Here is a 16,192-nt window from a genome sequence, read left to right on the forward strand (position 1 = left end):
TTTTTTTTTTTTTTTTTGACAAAAGCCATATATCATTGATCATTCAGAATGAAGAACAAAAGACGAACAATTAGAAACGTAAGCCGGCTTTGCAACCTCAATTTTTACAAAAGACTTTTTTTGTCATGACAAGGATGAGTTTGTGTGTTTATAGTCAAAAATTTTTGTTGCTCTTATTTATATAATACTGTTATTATGTTTATTGATCTTATAGCTGTTATTAATCTTGTTAGTAATATTGTTATATTTTCTTGAGATCTCTGAGTCGCGTTATACATAAAATGTGGCAACAATAAATAAAATAAAGTCAGTAAGACAAAATATGTTCGGATATTATTGTTGCAAGTAATAATACGAGAGAGAGAAAAGTGTTTATTTTTGGAAAATGCATCAAAAACAAATGAGTATAAAATTACGTAACGAGATGGATTTGACAAAAAACTTTGTACTCGAATCGATAAAAAAAAAAAAAATGTAAGATGACTTTATCGTTTAATATTTGCTAAGCCTATCTTTTTTCCGGCCGTTGGTCTCGTTGCACAAGATAATCAAGGAAGGATGAGCAAGAGTTAAAACTTGGAAGAGTTCGGCCAAGTATAACGGTACATCGAGGTATCGTAATTTCGGCTCTCATCGACATAGTTGACAGGCTCGCGCGGTTCATCGTCTGCTTATACTGCTTTCGTGCGTTTTGACATGCGCGATGCGACATGGTTGAATAATGTCTTTACATCGGTCACAGTCCGCACTTACACGGAAGATATAAATAAATATCCGGGGTTACCGCCCTCCTTCATTCTCGCGCACTCTGAAAACCTGTAGTTGAATGAGGGTAGCTTTGTATAACCGACGTGAGTAGCAACGAACGATTTATTCGCCGATGTAAACGAGCATTCATTCTTCCGCGCATTTGTAATTCTCGCCGAAACGACGTGAAACAAGAATCAAGCAAAATTTATATCAACATATATCAACAAAGGAAAGAAACTCCCACTTTTCGCGTGACCGTATTATTTTTTTGAGCAAATCGAAAGTTCATTACACCAGTGCGTCCAGCTTTATTTGCTATTCAAAGGAAGATAAACTATTTAACTTTCTCACCGTCACTCCGATTGAATTCAAACTCCGGACACTTCTTCTCTCCCTCGTATAAACTTTTCCCTACCTATGATATAACTTATCGCGTTTCGGTGTACTGCATTCTCCGCGATAAAGATAAAGGAAGTACCGAGAAAGAAGTAGAAGAGGGAGAAACAAGAGAGTCTGTGAAAATACGTATACGTGCGTGCGAGTAAGTAGTTTGGTATACACTCGAACCAAGTTCAGTGACCCCGCTTTTGTTCGGGTACGGGTGGTATAAGACTGTCGAAACTTAGGTTTGGCAACGCGGACGGGAATGCTTGGCCCATCGCGGGTTTCTTTGGTCCCATATCGAAATCCGCTTCGTGGTCGTTCCCGGTTAGGTAATCGATCGCGACGCCTCAAGGTCTTTGCCACCTGTCGCGGAGAAGAAGAACGGAGGGAGAGAAATCTTACTTTCCTCTACCTGTCCTATCATTCGCCCATCCTTGCCTCGTGCCTTTTTTTTTTTTTTTGTTTTCTGAGATCCCGCTTGATCTCTTATTTATTTCCGTATATTCTGAACATTCATATTACACTACATACAGTCGAACTTCTCCACTATACTTCTATTATACTTTCTACCATGCTTCTCTATTGTTACTTTGTCGAGTCTTTTCGAACGTACACGTATATACGGAATGTCAGCGCGAGAGAAGAAAGAAATTTCAAAAAAAAAAAAAAAAAAAAATTTCCTAACAATAGGGAAAGAGAAGTAACAATATGGAAAAATAACAATACGGAAGTTCAATTGTGTAATAAATGATCACGACATTTCTATTTTACGTTTCGATAACTGATTCTAAATTACTTTACTTTGCTCAGAAGCTTTTAATATCCCGACTCTTTCCCTTACTTTTTCATTTTCTCGGCGCGCGCTTTATGACTGCTGACGTAATATCACGTTTTATATATGAATACAATTTACATTTTGTATTTAATCTGGATTTATATTTAATTCATCTCGTTAGCTTTTCATTTTCATTAGTGTAATTTGATTCCGCCTCGACAAACATTCTTTTCGCATGAACTTATTTATACTTTGTCGTTTGAATTTTTGATACGTGCAACATGTGGAGGTTCGTTGCACTTTAAGACAAAAATGAATTTTATTTTAACACCCCGTGCGCATCAAATGGCCGATAATTATGACACTGAATTTCTGATTTAATTACGAACATCGGTTTACTGAAAAAATGCAGTTGATTTAATTATGCACGTTGCTACAATGACAATGAACAAATAGACAGCTCGATAAGTTTTGGTTATTTGATTAGTCGATTCTGTTTTCCAAATGATCGAAGAGGAATACCTCGAAATAGAACAAGAAACTGATCTTCTTTGACAATAAATATTTCCAAATGATCGAAGAAGTAGCTCGAAATAGAACAAGAAACTGATTTTCTTTGACAATAAATATTTGCGACTACAATTGATTCGGATTTATTTCGAAGTAAACGTCTAATTAATTTCTCTCATTTTTGCAACGTAATATTAGACTAATAATATAAGTCTCTTTTTGTTCTCGGAAATCACATTAAGACCGGTCTTTTCCTTCTTCGAAAGAAGACTATTCTTATTCATGTGAGACGACACATTACGGTGATGATACTCCGAAACTGTCGAAGAATACAATTGATAAGCAATTGACAATTTTTGCGCTACCAAAAGCACAAATATCAATCGAGATTATAGATATGATGACAAATGAATACGTAATACGTTTTAAAAATACATTTTATAGAATTTTATTGTTAATAACTTCAATTATTATTATTTTTTTTTATAACAAGACAGAATTATCAAGTTTTAATTAGGTTTTGCTTGAACAGAATTTACTCGAAGTTGTCTTTCTTTGCGTCAAATGTTTGTGAAGTGTTGTATCATCACAAAAGTTAAAAGAACATTTGAATTCGTTGCGACTAACATTCACTTTGTTATAGGTTTCAATGAAGACGGTTTTTACGATCAATTCCAACCGGAAAGAAAACTTCGTTATTTATGACGACGAGGACTAACGGATGTTACCGCAAGTGATCTCGAGAGGTCATGTCGAGTGGACGAGACATTGAGGAACGCGCAGGCACTCGATGGATCTTGAAGGCAAGAAGAACACCGAGGATTACGCGACGTCAGTGTGTTACTGACCTCGAGTGACCCTGCCATCGTGACCGCAACATCGCGTACTGTTACCTTCCGCGAACAAGTCTGGTTTTCCGAGCCCGTTCGTTTACGTTCTGATTCGGCAGCTTTTCTGTTCTGTTTCATCGCGCTTTCCGAATTATATCGAGACCAGAAGTGTCAGATTAACGACGTACCATCAGAAATTCTTTTAAGAAAAATACACTTCATTGTCCTTTTTCGTTTGTGTGCTTCGCGATCGCGCAATGCACTTTTGCACAATTTCTCTCTCTCTCTCTCTCTCTCTCTCTCTCTCTCTCTCTCTCTCTCTCTCTNCTCTCTCTCTCTCTCTCTCTCTCTCTCTCTCTCTCTCTCTCTCTCTCTCTCTTTCTCTCTCTCTTTCTCTCTCTCTCTCAATCTGGTTTATAATCCTTTCGGCACAAATCATAAAAATCGCTCTTTAAAACCGAATACATCTTCCGACATGTGTTATTATGCACAATTAATTAATTTCATTAATTAAAAATTAATAAACTTACACACATACTTTACGTGTATCATTAATATAATGTTCACACGATGCTACCAGATCAGACAGTTATGTAATTACGCGAAGTACGTTCGTGTATTTTACTTGTAAACAACATCAACAACGTGACATTGTAAATAAGACAATTCTATATTCCGCTGGAGTGGTTAACCACGACAAAAGGATTAAAGCACCAAAAGAATCGATCACCAAGCGAATCTTTGATGACATTGAATCCTCACACTCGGATATAAATATTCGAGCAGAATCTTTTGCTCAAACACTGTATATCAATGTAATCGTTTTGAACAAATGAAAACCACAATGCACACTATCCACATTTAACGGAACAGATAAAGATAAATATACACGTGTAATTAATTTTCACACTACAAAATTTCTCTCACTAAACAAAAATTGTCGTGAGTTCCTCTTCTTTTTTTTTTTTTTTTTGTTAACAATAATTTCGCAAAAATTTTTGTCATCCTGATAAAATGATGTGATGTATCACCCACCTCTTATAGTGCTTGGCATTTTGTCTGCGATCGCATATCCTGGTACCCAGTACGCTGGCCTCCTGCAAAAATCCTCCGTTTACGTCACTTCGATTCCGTCACTTAACATCCACTTGGAGATAAATCCTGTAATCACCACACGCGTCAAAAAACAGTTTTTTTTTTTTACGATTTGTTTCGAATTCTTCACCGGCTATGCAGAAACAGCTTGAGGTCTTTTAATGATTTGTTCATTGATTATTGAATCGCATCCACATTTTTCTTTTCAGAACGAGAAATCAAAGCGAACACATTGCGGTGTTTGATTAGTAATTTGTCACTTGTAATTTTTTTTTTTTTTAAGTCCTGTTAGCGAACTTGCAAACACAAAGTTTCCTACTTCTTTCTTTTTCTTTCGTGACATTCAGTTTTGTGTCGGTGTAAATATCTTCGATTACGTAAACTATACTAGATTTGTTCGCCCTATGCAAGTCTTTCTAACTAAATTTGCTCGATAAATTTTCAATAAAATACATAGAATTAGTTTCCTTTATGTATGCGTGTTCTTGATACTTGAGAAAAATGAAGAAGAAACGAGAGAGAAAAAGAGGAGAGAGAGAGAAAGCAAAAAAATAAATATTACAAATATAAGAAGAGAGGAAGGTTTTTTTTTGTAACTTTAACACTGTAATCTTTACTGTAATCCTAAAAGGGTAACAATAAAGATATTTGTACTACTTCAGTCACTGCGCGTAAATTTCTAAACGATCCTTTTAAATAATCACTAGCACCAATTCGAACCGGATCGGCGAACGATATGTGGTCACCGAATATCGTTCGAAGATTGCAAAATTGCAAATCAGCTCTGTTCTGACTGAAGTCCGATTGCGAATCATTCGGATGCGAGTTTGTTGCTTTCCCACGACGCCCGTGAACGGCGACAATACCGCCTTTTTTCAAACTCGGAAGAGGGTACGGTATTACAACCGGGACAATCGGTGAACGGTTAAACGAGTCCGATGTAAATCAAAATCGAATCGCGTATTTCAATTTTGTTTTAGGGATCGTTTTTCCCGATCTCAAATTTGAAGTTTGCACTTTTTTTTGCGATGCGCGCACTTTGACCGTTCTTATTATCACTCTCTTCTGCGTATCCAATATGTAAATCATTTCTCAGACGTACGTGGTATCTTCTTTCATCTTTCTTTTCGAGATTCGCGCATTCTTTTCTCTTCTCCGAGAAGATTCTCGACGATTCTCTTCACACTCGCGCTCGAGGAGACGAGTCTCTCCTCTCTCGAACGTGTACACGCTAACTAAACAAGATCGCTTTAGCGGGACCAATCGCGAACATCCACTGTTTCGTTAAAGACCACCTCATTTGCATGTGAATACGTTGATATCTTCTTTTTTACGACTGGTTTTGCTTTTTTTTTCTTCGACCGTTTTGCGCGACCGTTTTAGCCGGAATCTCTCACCGATACCGAACACCACCGATCTTCGCGATGTGATAAAACAATGTTTCCAAGTTACTCGGATGTTTCGGTGATGATAGAGTGATGCGTCGATTCACTGTGACGCAGAAAGAGCCACAGGTGCTTCGTACTTCCATCACCACCATCGCCGCCACCACCGTTGTGTTACCACCGGTCGATTCTCCCCTCTACTGTAACTTAACGTTCTTGCGCCTTTACCAACTCATCATACGCGTGCCCCTCCAAAGATATAGCGGTAACATAAGCGGGTCCCTCTTCATTCCCCACCAAAAGCCACTTTCTTTCAGTGGTCCTTTCCTCCTCCTCCTCCTCCTCCTCCTCCTCCTCCTTCTCCTTTTCCTCCTCCTTCTCTTTCTTCTTTTTCATCGTCTTCGTCTTCCGTCTTTCTTCATTTTTCTCGCGCCTGTCTTTTCTTCTTCCTCGTCAAGTCCTCTTGTGTATTTCGGGGGGTCCCGATCCCCACTTTCTTTCCCGCACGTTTGTCTCTCGTCCTCTGTTTCTTTTGTTTCTTTTGCAACTTTCTTCCGCTTCTTTATTTTCTTGTGTTTCTTTGATCTTTTTCTGTTTATCTTCGCCTCTTGAACTTCTTATTTCTTCATTGCCTTCCTGCTCTGCTACTTCTCTTCCGCACGATATTAGCACTTTTTTCTTATGCTTCTTCTTCTCCCTGCGGCGTCGCCGCCTCCGCTTCGTTGTACGCGCGAACCTCTTCCGTCACTCCGGTTGCTATATTAACCGTTATTTGCCCGCAGGACGCCACCCTCTTCAAATTCGATATTCGGACCTGCCGACAATCAAACTCTGGTGAATATATATATACATATGTATATATTGTGAATATATTGTGAATTATATTGTAAATATATGTAAAAATTGAAATTACATGGATATTGTAGAATTATATTTTCGTTAAATCTCTTTTTGTATTTAAGCTGAGTATTTCTTTAAACACGTTGTAAGTTATCAGCAAATAAAAATTTGCGTGACTCTCCTAACAAACTCTCGTGACAAATATTTTCCTTTTCTTGATTAATGTATTTATTGTCTGTTGACGAGTCAAATTCAAGCGAAGGAAACATATAATTGACAATTTATCGAATAATGCTAAGAGCGAGGAGAAGGTTCGCATCCGCTTTGACGAGATAAAACGTCTGTAGAAATCGCGCGCTTCGAACTTGACTATCGCGAACACTCTAATTACTGTAAATTTATATTACATTAAACATCAATTTTAGTTTTAAACATAATTTAATTTTATTTAATTTAACCGAATAAGAGTATTCTATAATATTCGCAACAATAATGTATAAGGCAGTTGTGATACCGTCGAAGAGAGAAAATAAAAAATCAAATCAATGTTATTAATGTTACCGATAATTTTAACGCAAGTAGTAAATTATGTCCTGTTTACCAATGACATTGACACCCAAGTTCAAGGACGGTATTAAGATTAGATCATAATGATAGACAAACAAACAAATAAGACAAATGGAAGGGTAAACAATCTACAAGTAAAATGTCATCAGTTCTGGCCTTAGAAAATCAGATATATAAATTTGTATCTTCAACATCCGCAACTTTTTGACATTTAAGTCGCGAGGAGCCATTACAGCGACAATTAATTGGCGTTCACTACGTTAGTACTAATAAATGATTTTGCAACGTGACTGGCAAATGAATCCTTTGATAGATTATTGCGCTCGACGTCTATTAATCGCACTAAAGTTATAGCGGTATCAGAATCATACACTGAGAAAGAGGATTAATTGTTTCGCGTGGGCTCTTCTACAGTTATCGCGTCACGGACACTTCGCCTCTAGAAAACTTGGTCCGTGGAATTTAAGCTTCAGCAAATCGAACTTCATTGCAAAAAAATGCAACATTCAAGATTTGTTTTGTAAAAAAATCTCCAAATATTTTTTTGTTTTTTTTTTTATAAATACAAAAGCTGTATATGCAACATTGTCATTCTCTGTAAATATATCGAATTGCTATCGATATGTCAATCATATATAACGGTAAATACTAATAACACATAACTAAACAAATTTTTTAAATTGTTAATTTCATACACGTTTTTTTTTAATAATTGTTTAAAGTGAATAATTTTTTTAAAGTAATAATTTTTATAATTTTTTGAAGTAAATTTCTGATAAATTGTTTTACATTTTGTGTTATCAAAATCAAAATTTGAAATATTTGCTGCTTGTGCAAATATGTTGCAATTTATCGATAAATATAGAATATTTACAAAATAGATATGCGTGTATATGTATGTATGTATACATATACGTATATATGTACACATGTATGTAAAATTTTAAATATTACCCAAGTTAACTAATAATTTAATTTTGCGCATTGGCGAGATACATACATGTTGATACTTTAAGTGGTTGTTAAGGGAGCGGTGAGTTTGGATGAATTCCGCAGGTAACAGAAAGAAGTTGGGTCCCGTAGAAGGACCAGCTAATAAGATTTACGCAACCCGTCGTACTAAGAAACCACTGATCCGTCCAAAACTACGTTCCAATAACCGCAAGCTCGAGAGATTTTGTGTTGGCACTTATTTTACAAGATAAAAAGTTTGCCAGATTATTTTGCTTAAATTTTATCATCAAATATAAATTTACATGAATTTGTTCCGTTTAATTCAATCTATACTAGAAATAGATTTTGCATATTTGTTTCCAATTATTTATATTTGTCTTCTAAAAAATCACACGCAAATTTCGTGATATTTATTCGAAATGTTTCTACATGTCATATCAAATTTTCCAACGAAAACTGTCGCAAAATTCGTAATTGCGACGAAGAGACAATCAATCTATGACTATCCGATCAATGCGGCCGTGTCTTCCGTACCCTTGAATGTGCAATAATCTCGAGTCTGGAGAATTGCTCAGAACCGAGAGTCCGTGATCGTCCGCCGGCCAAACGTGAATATTCCGGTGGTCATTGACCTCGGCCGGTCTTTGGCGCCAAACCCAAGGCTAAGCTCGTAAAACGCTTGCTTTCCAGCTATTTAGTTGTTAAACTTTGTATCGATGCTCTTCGATATATTCTTTCTTTTCTCGCGCGTTTGACTCGATAAATTTTCTAGTCGCGCGTGAACATTCGCCACGTGCGCCGTCATTTCTTCCGCAATATTCTTTTTGTTTACTTCGTTCATGTTCAGAATGTAGTGATGCCGATTGATTTCCAATAACTGTTTGCGGCGCATGTTGATGAGAAGCTTTTTTTTTTACTTTGCAGCAGTAAAATTCTATGTTTATTCGCAGTTTGTCGTTTGATCGTAATATTTTGTTTAAATAAATGTTTCCCAAAAAATTTTTTATTTAAACGTTACGCTCGACTTTTATTTTATTTTTTTTTCTCTCAACGTGAGCGCGCATCGCAGACGCGCAATGGTACCGGAAACGACGACGATCGATCTGGAGTCGCGCAACCCTGTGGTAGCGCGAGCTGGTAGCGTGCGATTGGCGGATCTTGTAAGAGAACTTCACCGAGTCGCTTGCGAAGGTGAAGGTCTTCTTCTCTTTGGTTCCGCTCTCTCGGTGCTGCGCTGGATTCTTCTCCTGTGCCGCGTAACCGCTATTACGTGCGCGCAACAACGTAAATAAAAATTCTGTGGCGTAACACACGCTGGCATTGACAGATAATACGTAATACGTAAACATAAGTAACCGGTAAGTTATAAAAGTTAACTATTCGAAACAAAGATCGAAAAATGTTTAGTGTCAAATTATCTTATCGCGTTATCAGTTTTCAATGAAAACAATGAAATCGTGTTTCTGAGATTTTTAAACAAAGACTTAAAAATATCATTTTTATATTTTTCTTAAAACAACACCACTTGTTTGGTCAATATTTTGCTCTGATTTATGTTGAAATTTTCGAACAAGATTTCGATTGAAATAATTTCGCTTTTCGATTGTTGTTCTATTGTGACAAAAAAATCTTCGATTGGAATCGATTTAAAAAAAAAAAGTAAATATGTAACAGTTGCCCTATTTTTCCCCGGAAAAAAATATTGAGACACGAACGAAAAAGAGAAAGCCGATATATGGCAGAGTTCGACATTGGGACGCATGTACAGAGCTAAGCTGGACCGCGAAGTAGGCAATGTTGAAATACGCGAAAACTCGCGTCTATTGAAACGCTACGCTCAAAGGCATTCCTGATCGAACACACTGCACTTGTGCTCGCGTGGAAGCTTTCGATCCGCGGCGCGGCTTTAGACTCTTTAGACTCGCGCATCCGTCGCAGGACGTTGCGTTGCTGAATCGGGCCCCCGCAAAACATCGACTTCTCGCGCGAGTAGGTGTGCGGATACCGAGCGAACAAACCGCAGCAACACGGATGCCGCGCGAGCAAACGGGCGGCTCACAACGGTAAAACGTAACCGTTGTGCCCCCGACTGCGAAAATTGTAATGAGAGAAGAAGGGAGGAGGAAAGAGGCACGACTACGCGAGGGAGTGAGAGAAGGGGGACTGATGTAACGCGCATAGCGGTACCACATCCCCACCGTTCGGTTAAAATCATTCTCGAGGTTCACGGACAATCGTAATTCGTGACTATCGCGCGCGCTCGCCCGCGTATGGAGCTCGTTTTTTTAAAATTTTTTTCCGTGGGATACCGTGACCGATAGCTCGACGAAAACCGGTATTTTATGATAATATCGCACCGCGCGCTATTCGACCAATAACAATCTGTTTACTCCCGCCACACGGGCGTCCTCGCTTGAGCTTTAGCTGTGTAGCAGGTTAGTTTAAATCCTTTTAGCAAGAAATTCGAAATGTGAGAAAGTTTGAAGTGACCAGTTTCTTTAGTCACTCGCAATTAACGGGATTTCACAAAGTTGATTTTAAATATAACTCGATATGTTAAAACATGCGGCAGAAAGAGAGGACAAGAGAAAGAGAAAGACAGAAAGAGAGAGAGAGAGAGAGAAAGAAATAATAAAAAATGTTTCAGAATATTAATTAATACTCATTAAAGAAGCGTAATTGTTTTGTGTAATTGTCAAGTTAGTTGCCTTAATTATCGGTACTAGCATAGAAATTGCAAAGTTGTACTGTTATAGCGGTATCTTTATTATTATACATGACTCTTGTGTTATGCTATAATCTTAAATTTACCGTCAGTTAAATGTGCTGCTCTTTATCTGTTGTTACTATTAATCGATTTTGAATTTTAGAACACACACATATATTATAAAAGTTGAGTAACTAACTGATAAAAGTATTGCAATGATAAAAATTTCACAATTCCAAAATTGTATTTTTTCAAAATTTCTATGACAACATTATGATGTAATCATAAAAAATGTGGTTTTGAAAAAAATTTGGAATCTGTTGTTACTATTAATCGATTTTGAATTTTAGAACACACACATATATAAAAGTTGAGTAACTAACTGATAAAAGTATTGCAGTGATAAAAATTTCACAATTCCAAAAATGTATTTTTTCAAAATTTATTCGACAACATCATAATGTAGGAGAGACCGGGGCACAAAGTAACATCCAAAATAGATTGTAAAAAAAAAAAAATGTACGCAATATTTTATGTAATATTGGGTACATTATATAATAGTCACATCCTTTAGCTTTAAGAAAAAACAAATATTATTCTTATATATCTTTACACAAAAGAGTATTTTAATGTTAAGTACAATCGCGCAGATTTGTCAACCTGCCCCATACCCAGGGTTAATTGTCACATGTCTTTTATACAGAGAAACACACAACAAGATATAAAATTTCTGTTTTTTATTTTATTAAATTTATTGTGAGAGTACATAACATTATATATTAAGTATAAAGTATTTATACAATATTAATAATCATATATATATATAAAACAAGTTTAAATGATTTCACAATACTAAATCAGTTAAAAACTATAAAACATAATTAGTAATCTAATCTTTAATAAAAAAAAAACAATGACAGGTACTGAAAAAGTTATAACGATGCATAACGATCACTCCGATTACTTCTTCGCGCATGCTCACCGTGTGACAACTTATTCTGTCTCAATTTGAGTCAACTTATCCCAAACGTTCATTTTAAATAAAAGATATTATATTTATAAACTGCGATGCGATGACGATTAAATAAATATAGGAAAACTTATTTAAAACTACCATATTTCCTATACATAAGATAAAATTGCAATAAAAAATTTTAAAACCAATGAAATTACTAAAGAATCGAGATCAGAAAAATCTACTTGCCATATCCAGTTTTACAAAAGTGCTCGTAAATATCATAATATTTTTAAAAAAAGTTTTTTTGTACACGTTACTAACACAACTAGTAGCAACTTTTTACAATAAAAAGAAGAATATTTTCCAAGATTTAGTAAGCAAGATAATAGCAGTTTGACAACTAATCCCGTGTCACAACTAGCCCCGGTCTCCCCTAATCATAAAAAGAAATAAGTAAATTCTTAGAGTATTATTCTTATCAAAATCTTGTTGTAATTATGAAATACAGTCAAATCTCGATAACTCGAACCTCTATAACTCGAAAACCTCTATAAAACAAAAATTTTGCTCATTCCCTTTTGCTCCATGGAAAGGAAAAAATACTTCGATAAGTCGAAATCTCTACAATTCGAAGATTTTAGCTCTTCCCTTGAGATTCGAGATATTGAGGTTCGACTGTACAATAATTCCGTAGAAAAGCATCGCTTGTAAAAATTAGTACTTTTTCCAACATTATAATTTTATTTCAATGTCAAAATAATTTTCTATATTATTAAACAAATTAAACTATATGTAACTGATACCAACTGTAGAGAGAGAAAGAGAGAGAGAAAGAGAGAGAGAGAGAGAGAGAGAGAGAGAGAGAGAGAGAGAGAGAGAAAGAGAGCACATTCTGTAGTATAAAAAACTTGTTATAATATAATGTAATCTGAAACTTGAAACACTACAACGTTTTAATTTTCTTCGGTACTTAATAGAGCTATATTACATTATAATAAGATTCACATGAGAAAGAATATGAAGAATCATGAAAGAGAAAATGTATAACGGATAAATAACGGATGTAAAAAAAGCATGTAAAATTAAAATTAATTTTCAGGTTGAATAACATATTTTATGCATTCTTATGTATTTTATATATAAATAATTGTTATTATTACTTTAAAGAATCACTGAGTAATTGTGCATAAATTGTTCAAAATTGCTTAAGTATATACGATAGTATATATTAGTTTTAAATATCATCACTTATTGCGGAATATTTTTAAACTATATTGCTCTACAATCTATTCTTTAGCTCTGTTTTGCAGAAATATTTTAAATTTTACGTCAAATGAAACAGAGAGATATATAATCTCCGATATAAAATTATATTGAACATGAATAAAAAAACATACACAAACCTGTAGCTTACATAGAAACACGATAACTAAAACTTTTTTTATTTCAAAAGAAATATGATATATCTCTAGAATTATTCTAAACGTTAGAAAAAGAAGAAATATTTTGCCAAAGATCGCTATTTTGTAAACTATAGATATTTTTCCTAGTTTTGTTTATGTAGATAAAACTTTCTAGTTTTTTTTTATATATTCACTTCTGTAATTTTCTAGGTTTGCAATTTTCTATAGTCTGATAAGCAATCATATATATCTTACTTATCTTCATTTTCTCACTTATTTCTATTCTTCCATATATATTTTTTTACATCAATATTTATTAATAATTTTCTAGAATCAATAATTTTTATCTAAAAAGATGTAAAATAACAGCTTGGTGTTAACTATATTACTTGATAAAAAATTAATTAATACGTTTTTTATAAATAATGTAATTTAGATTTCTGACAATATCTTACAATCAGAACACATAGTAACTAATCAGTAACTAAGTAATTCTAATTGTGAATAAGCAATGTTGCTGACTATATATTCCAACACGTACATAGTTCTCGGTGAGTTCATGATTAACTGTTTGTTGGCATGTATTTTAATATTTTCTTTCAAGTTTGCTGTAATTTCATACTTATGTTATTAAGAGAGAGAAGAGAGAGAAGAGAGAGAGAGAGAGGGAGAGAGGGAGAGAGAGAGAAAGAAAGAGAAAGAGAGGTTTTTCTACTTCTTGCTTTAAACTTGTCGAACAAGTTACGGGAAAATTAATGACATCGTTAGTTTGATACACGGAATACAAGAAACGATATCCTGTTGTTTTCAAGAGTTTTTATGCTCGTAATTATAAACTTGTTAATCGTTCAACAACACTTTTGTGTGTTTTAATTTTTTGTATTTTAAAGTAGTAACGAGTATTTTTTCGTCAGAATGTTTTGAAGCGTTATCTCTGTACACAGTATCTTGTCGTAAGTCACTTTGTTCAAACAAATCGAAAGCAATGATTGCTACAAGAAGCTCTAAACAAAATATGTTACGCGCCTCGTAATTTCGAAAGCGATGAAGGATCATTACGTGTCCGATTTTCTTCGAATACATCGAGAATTATATTCCAAACGGGACGCGCGTCGAGATGAGAAGAGACTAGCGGCCGAAGAAGAGAGAAAAGAGTCGCGACGCCCACGGCGATCAACGGTACATCGCACCCGCTCGTAATGCTTTCATACGGCAGCCGTGTGTACGCGTATAAGCAGCGTGTATTTCAGATAATAAGTCCGTACATAAATATGTAAATCCTCCCTAGTCGCGCGTTCTTCATGAAGTTACAGCGCAAGATGCATACTCGCAACTGTTGCGCATCTCCTTTCATTCATAACGCCGGGAATCGTCGTATATTCGTTTTGAATAATTCACAAGATGTGCGTATATATTACATGTGTATATTATACTATAAAAACATGTAAAATTTTCTTGCAGCAAAAATCATTTTTTTGTAATTGGCATGATTATAATATACAAATGGATACGTAAAAAAAATTTTACACAATATTGTGTAAAAAACGTATATGTTATCAAATGAAATTATAATTGTAATTACATATTAGATAGGTTTCCAAATAGTTCTCGGAAAGGATTTCTCATGTGTGAATCTCTTTTAGGAGTTATTAACGAACTGAAACTGGAAGATCCATCTATATTCGGTGAAAAGTACCTAGCAGAATTATTATCCTCTGTCGTAGTGGTACATTCTAGTTTATCGACAGTAAACAGTATATATAAGTATTTTACTGTTACTGGTAAGCAATTTCTGATCAATTACGTTGTAAGTAAATATTTGTGAATTATTACCAAAAATTTTAACCGAATGATTTTAACTGAGAAATGGTTATTGTATAAATTTGATGAATGTCTGAAAGACATCTGAAGTTAATTTTATTTTAAATGTCCAGACATTTATCTTTGTATAATAAACGTTCTCCAGTTATTCAAATTATAAGTTTTGGCACAAATATTTACTTACTATATATATTATACATATATATGTATGTATGTATATATATATATATATATATGTATAATAAAATATTATAAATTAATATATATATTTTATTGTGTCTATATATATATATAAAATAAAATATAATTACATATATTTTACATATATTTTCCTAGCATTTTGTCAGGAGTTTGTTGACTACTGTGTTATAATGTGAACTAATATGTTGAACTTGACATCTTTTTAATAATCTGATTATTCTTCCTGGAGTTTTGCAATCTACTTTTTCTTTTTATCGACTTTACTGAAAATCTCAACAAAAATCGAAACGTTTGATATATATTAAGTTTCAAAATAAATCAAATACAGATCTTGCATATAACTCGTATGGTCTTTTTTAATTCATTACATACATACATATATATATATATGTATATATTATATATAATTATATCTTATTCTTACAGATAAAGAACACGAAACAAATCTATACCACGAAATACGAAATGATATATATACTACGAAATACGAAACTATATCTATACTAAATTCGTATAAGTCGTATCTAATCTAAAATAATATACACATAGATATACTAAAGTATATCTATACTAAAATAACATGTTATTGCTATGACTTTTAACTTATCATTGTGTTACATGTAACCATTAACCTTTAGAAGACCGGCACTTTTCCTTTAAAATGTTGACTTTTTTTAATGAAAAATGTATACATATATAGAATTGACTTGTAGCGCAAAGTTTCCGAGTTTGTTGCTGACCATTAATAGTGATCAGAGCGATCCTTAACGGTATGGCCAATGTTGAAAAATTTTTTAGTGGTTCTAAAGGTTTTTAATATCGCTAATTACGATTCTAATGTCATATTATTAAAATTTTACACAGAAACAGTGTTGTCAACGTAAATGAATCTGAATGAGTAACAGCAACGTAAAAAGTTATATAGCTACTTTTTTGTTTTATAATTTTTTTGTTATTTTTGTAATTTTTACTTTTTTATAGTTTAGTTTTGCATTTTTTAATTTTTTTTAAT

The 16,192-nt window shown here is 34.1% G+C and overlaps 1 protein-coding gene across 4 annotated transcripts in view; it reads right to left on the reverse strand.

Moving 5' to 3' along the window:
• Positions 1-5,886, reverse strand: part of LOC109856625 (probable nuclear hormone receptor HR3) — an 87,931-nt gene extending 82,045 nt beyond the window's left edge. Inside the window, exons 1-2 of one of the 4 annotated variants that reach the window (XM_020432109.1) lie at positions 5,002-5,886; positions 4,285-4,545 (exon numbers count right to left, since the gene is read on the reverse strand). In XM_020432109.1, coding sequence (XP_020287698.1) covers positions 4,285-4,303 — 19 coding nt within the window. In that variant the 5' untranslated portion in view covers positions 4,304-4,545; positions 5,002-5,886. Of the gene's footprint in view, positions 1-4,284 lie in introns of all 4 variants that reach the window. The other 3 variants (XM_020432108.1, XM_020432107.1, XM_020432106.1) reach the window with 3 other exon arrangements.
• Between the last annotated feature and the right edge of the window lie 10,306 nt (positions 5,887-16,192).

Source organism: Pseudomyrmex gracilis, unplaced genomic scaffold (assembly GCF_002006095.1).
Source record: "Pseudomyrmex gracilis isolate BER0280 unplaced genomic scaffold, ASM200609v1 scaffold_127, whole genome shotgun sequence".
NCBI classification, from domain to species: domain Eukaryota; kingdom Metazoa; phylum Arthropoda; class Insecta; order Hymenoptera; family Formicidae; genus Pseudomyrmex; species Pseudomyrmex gracilis.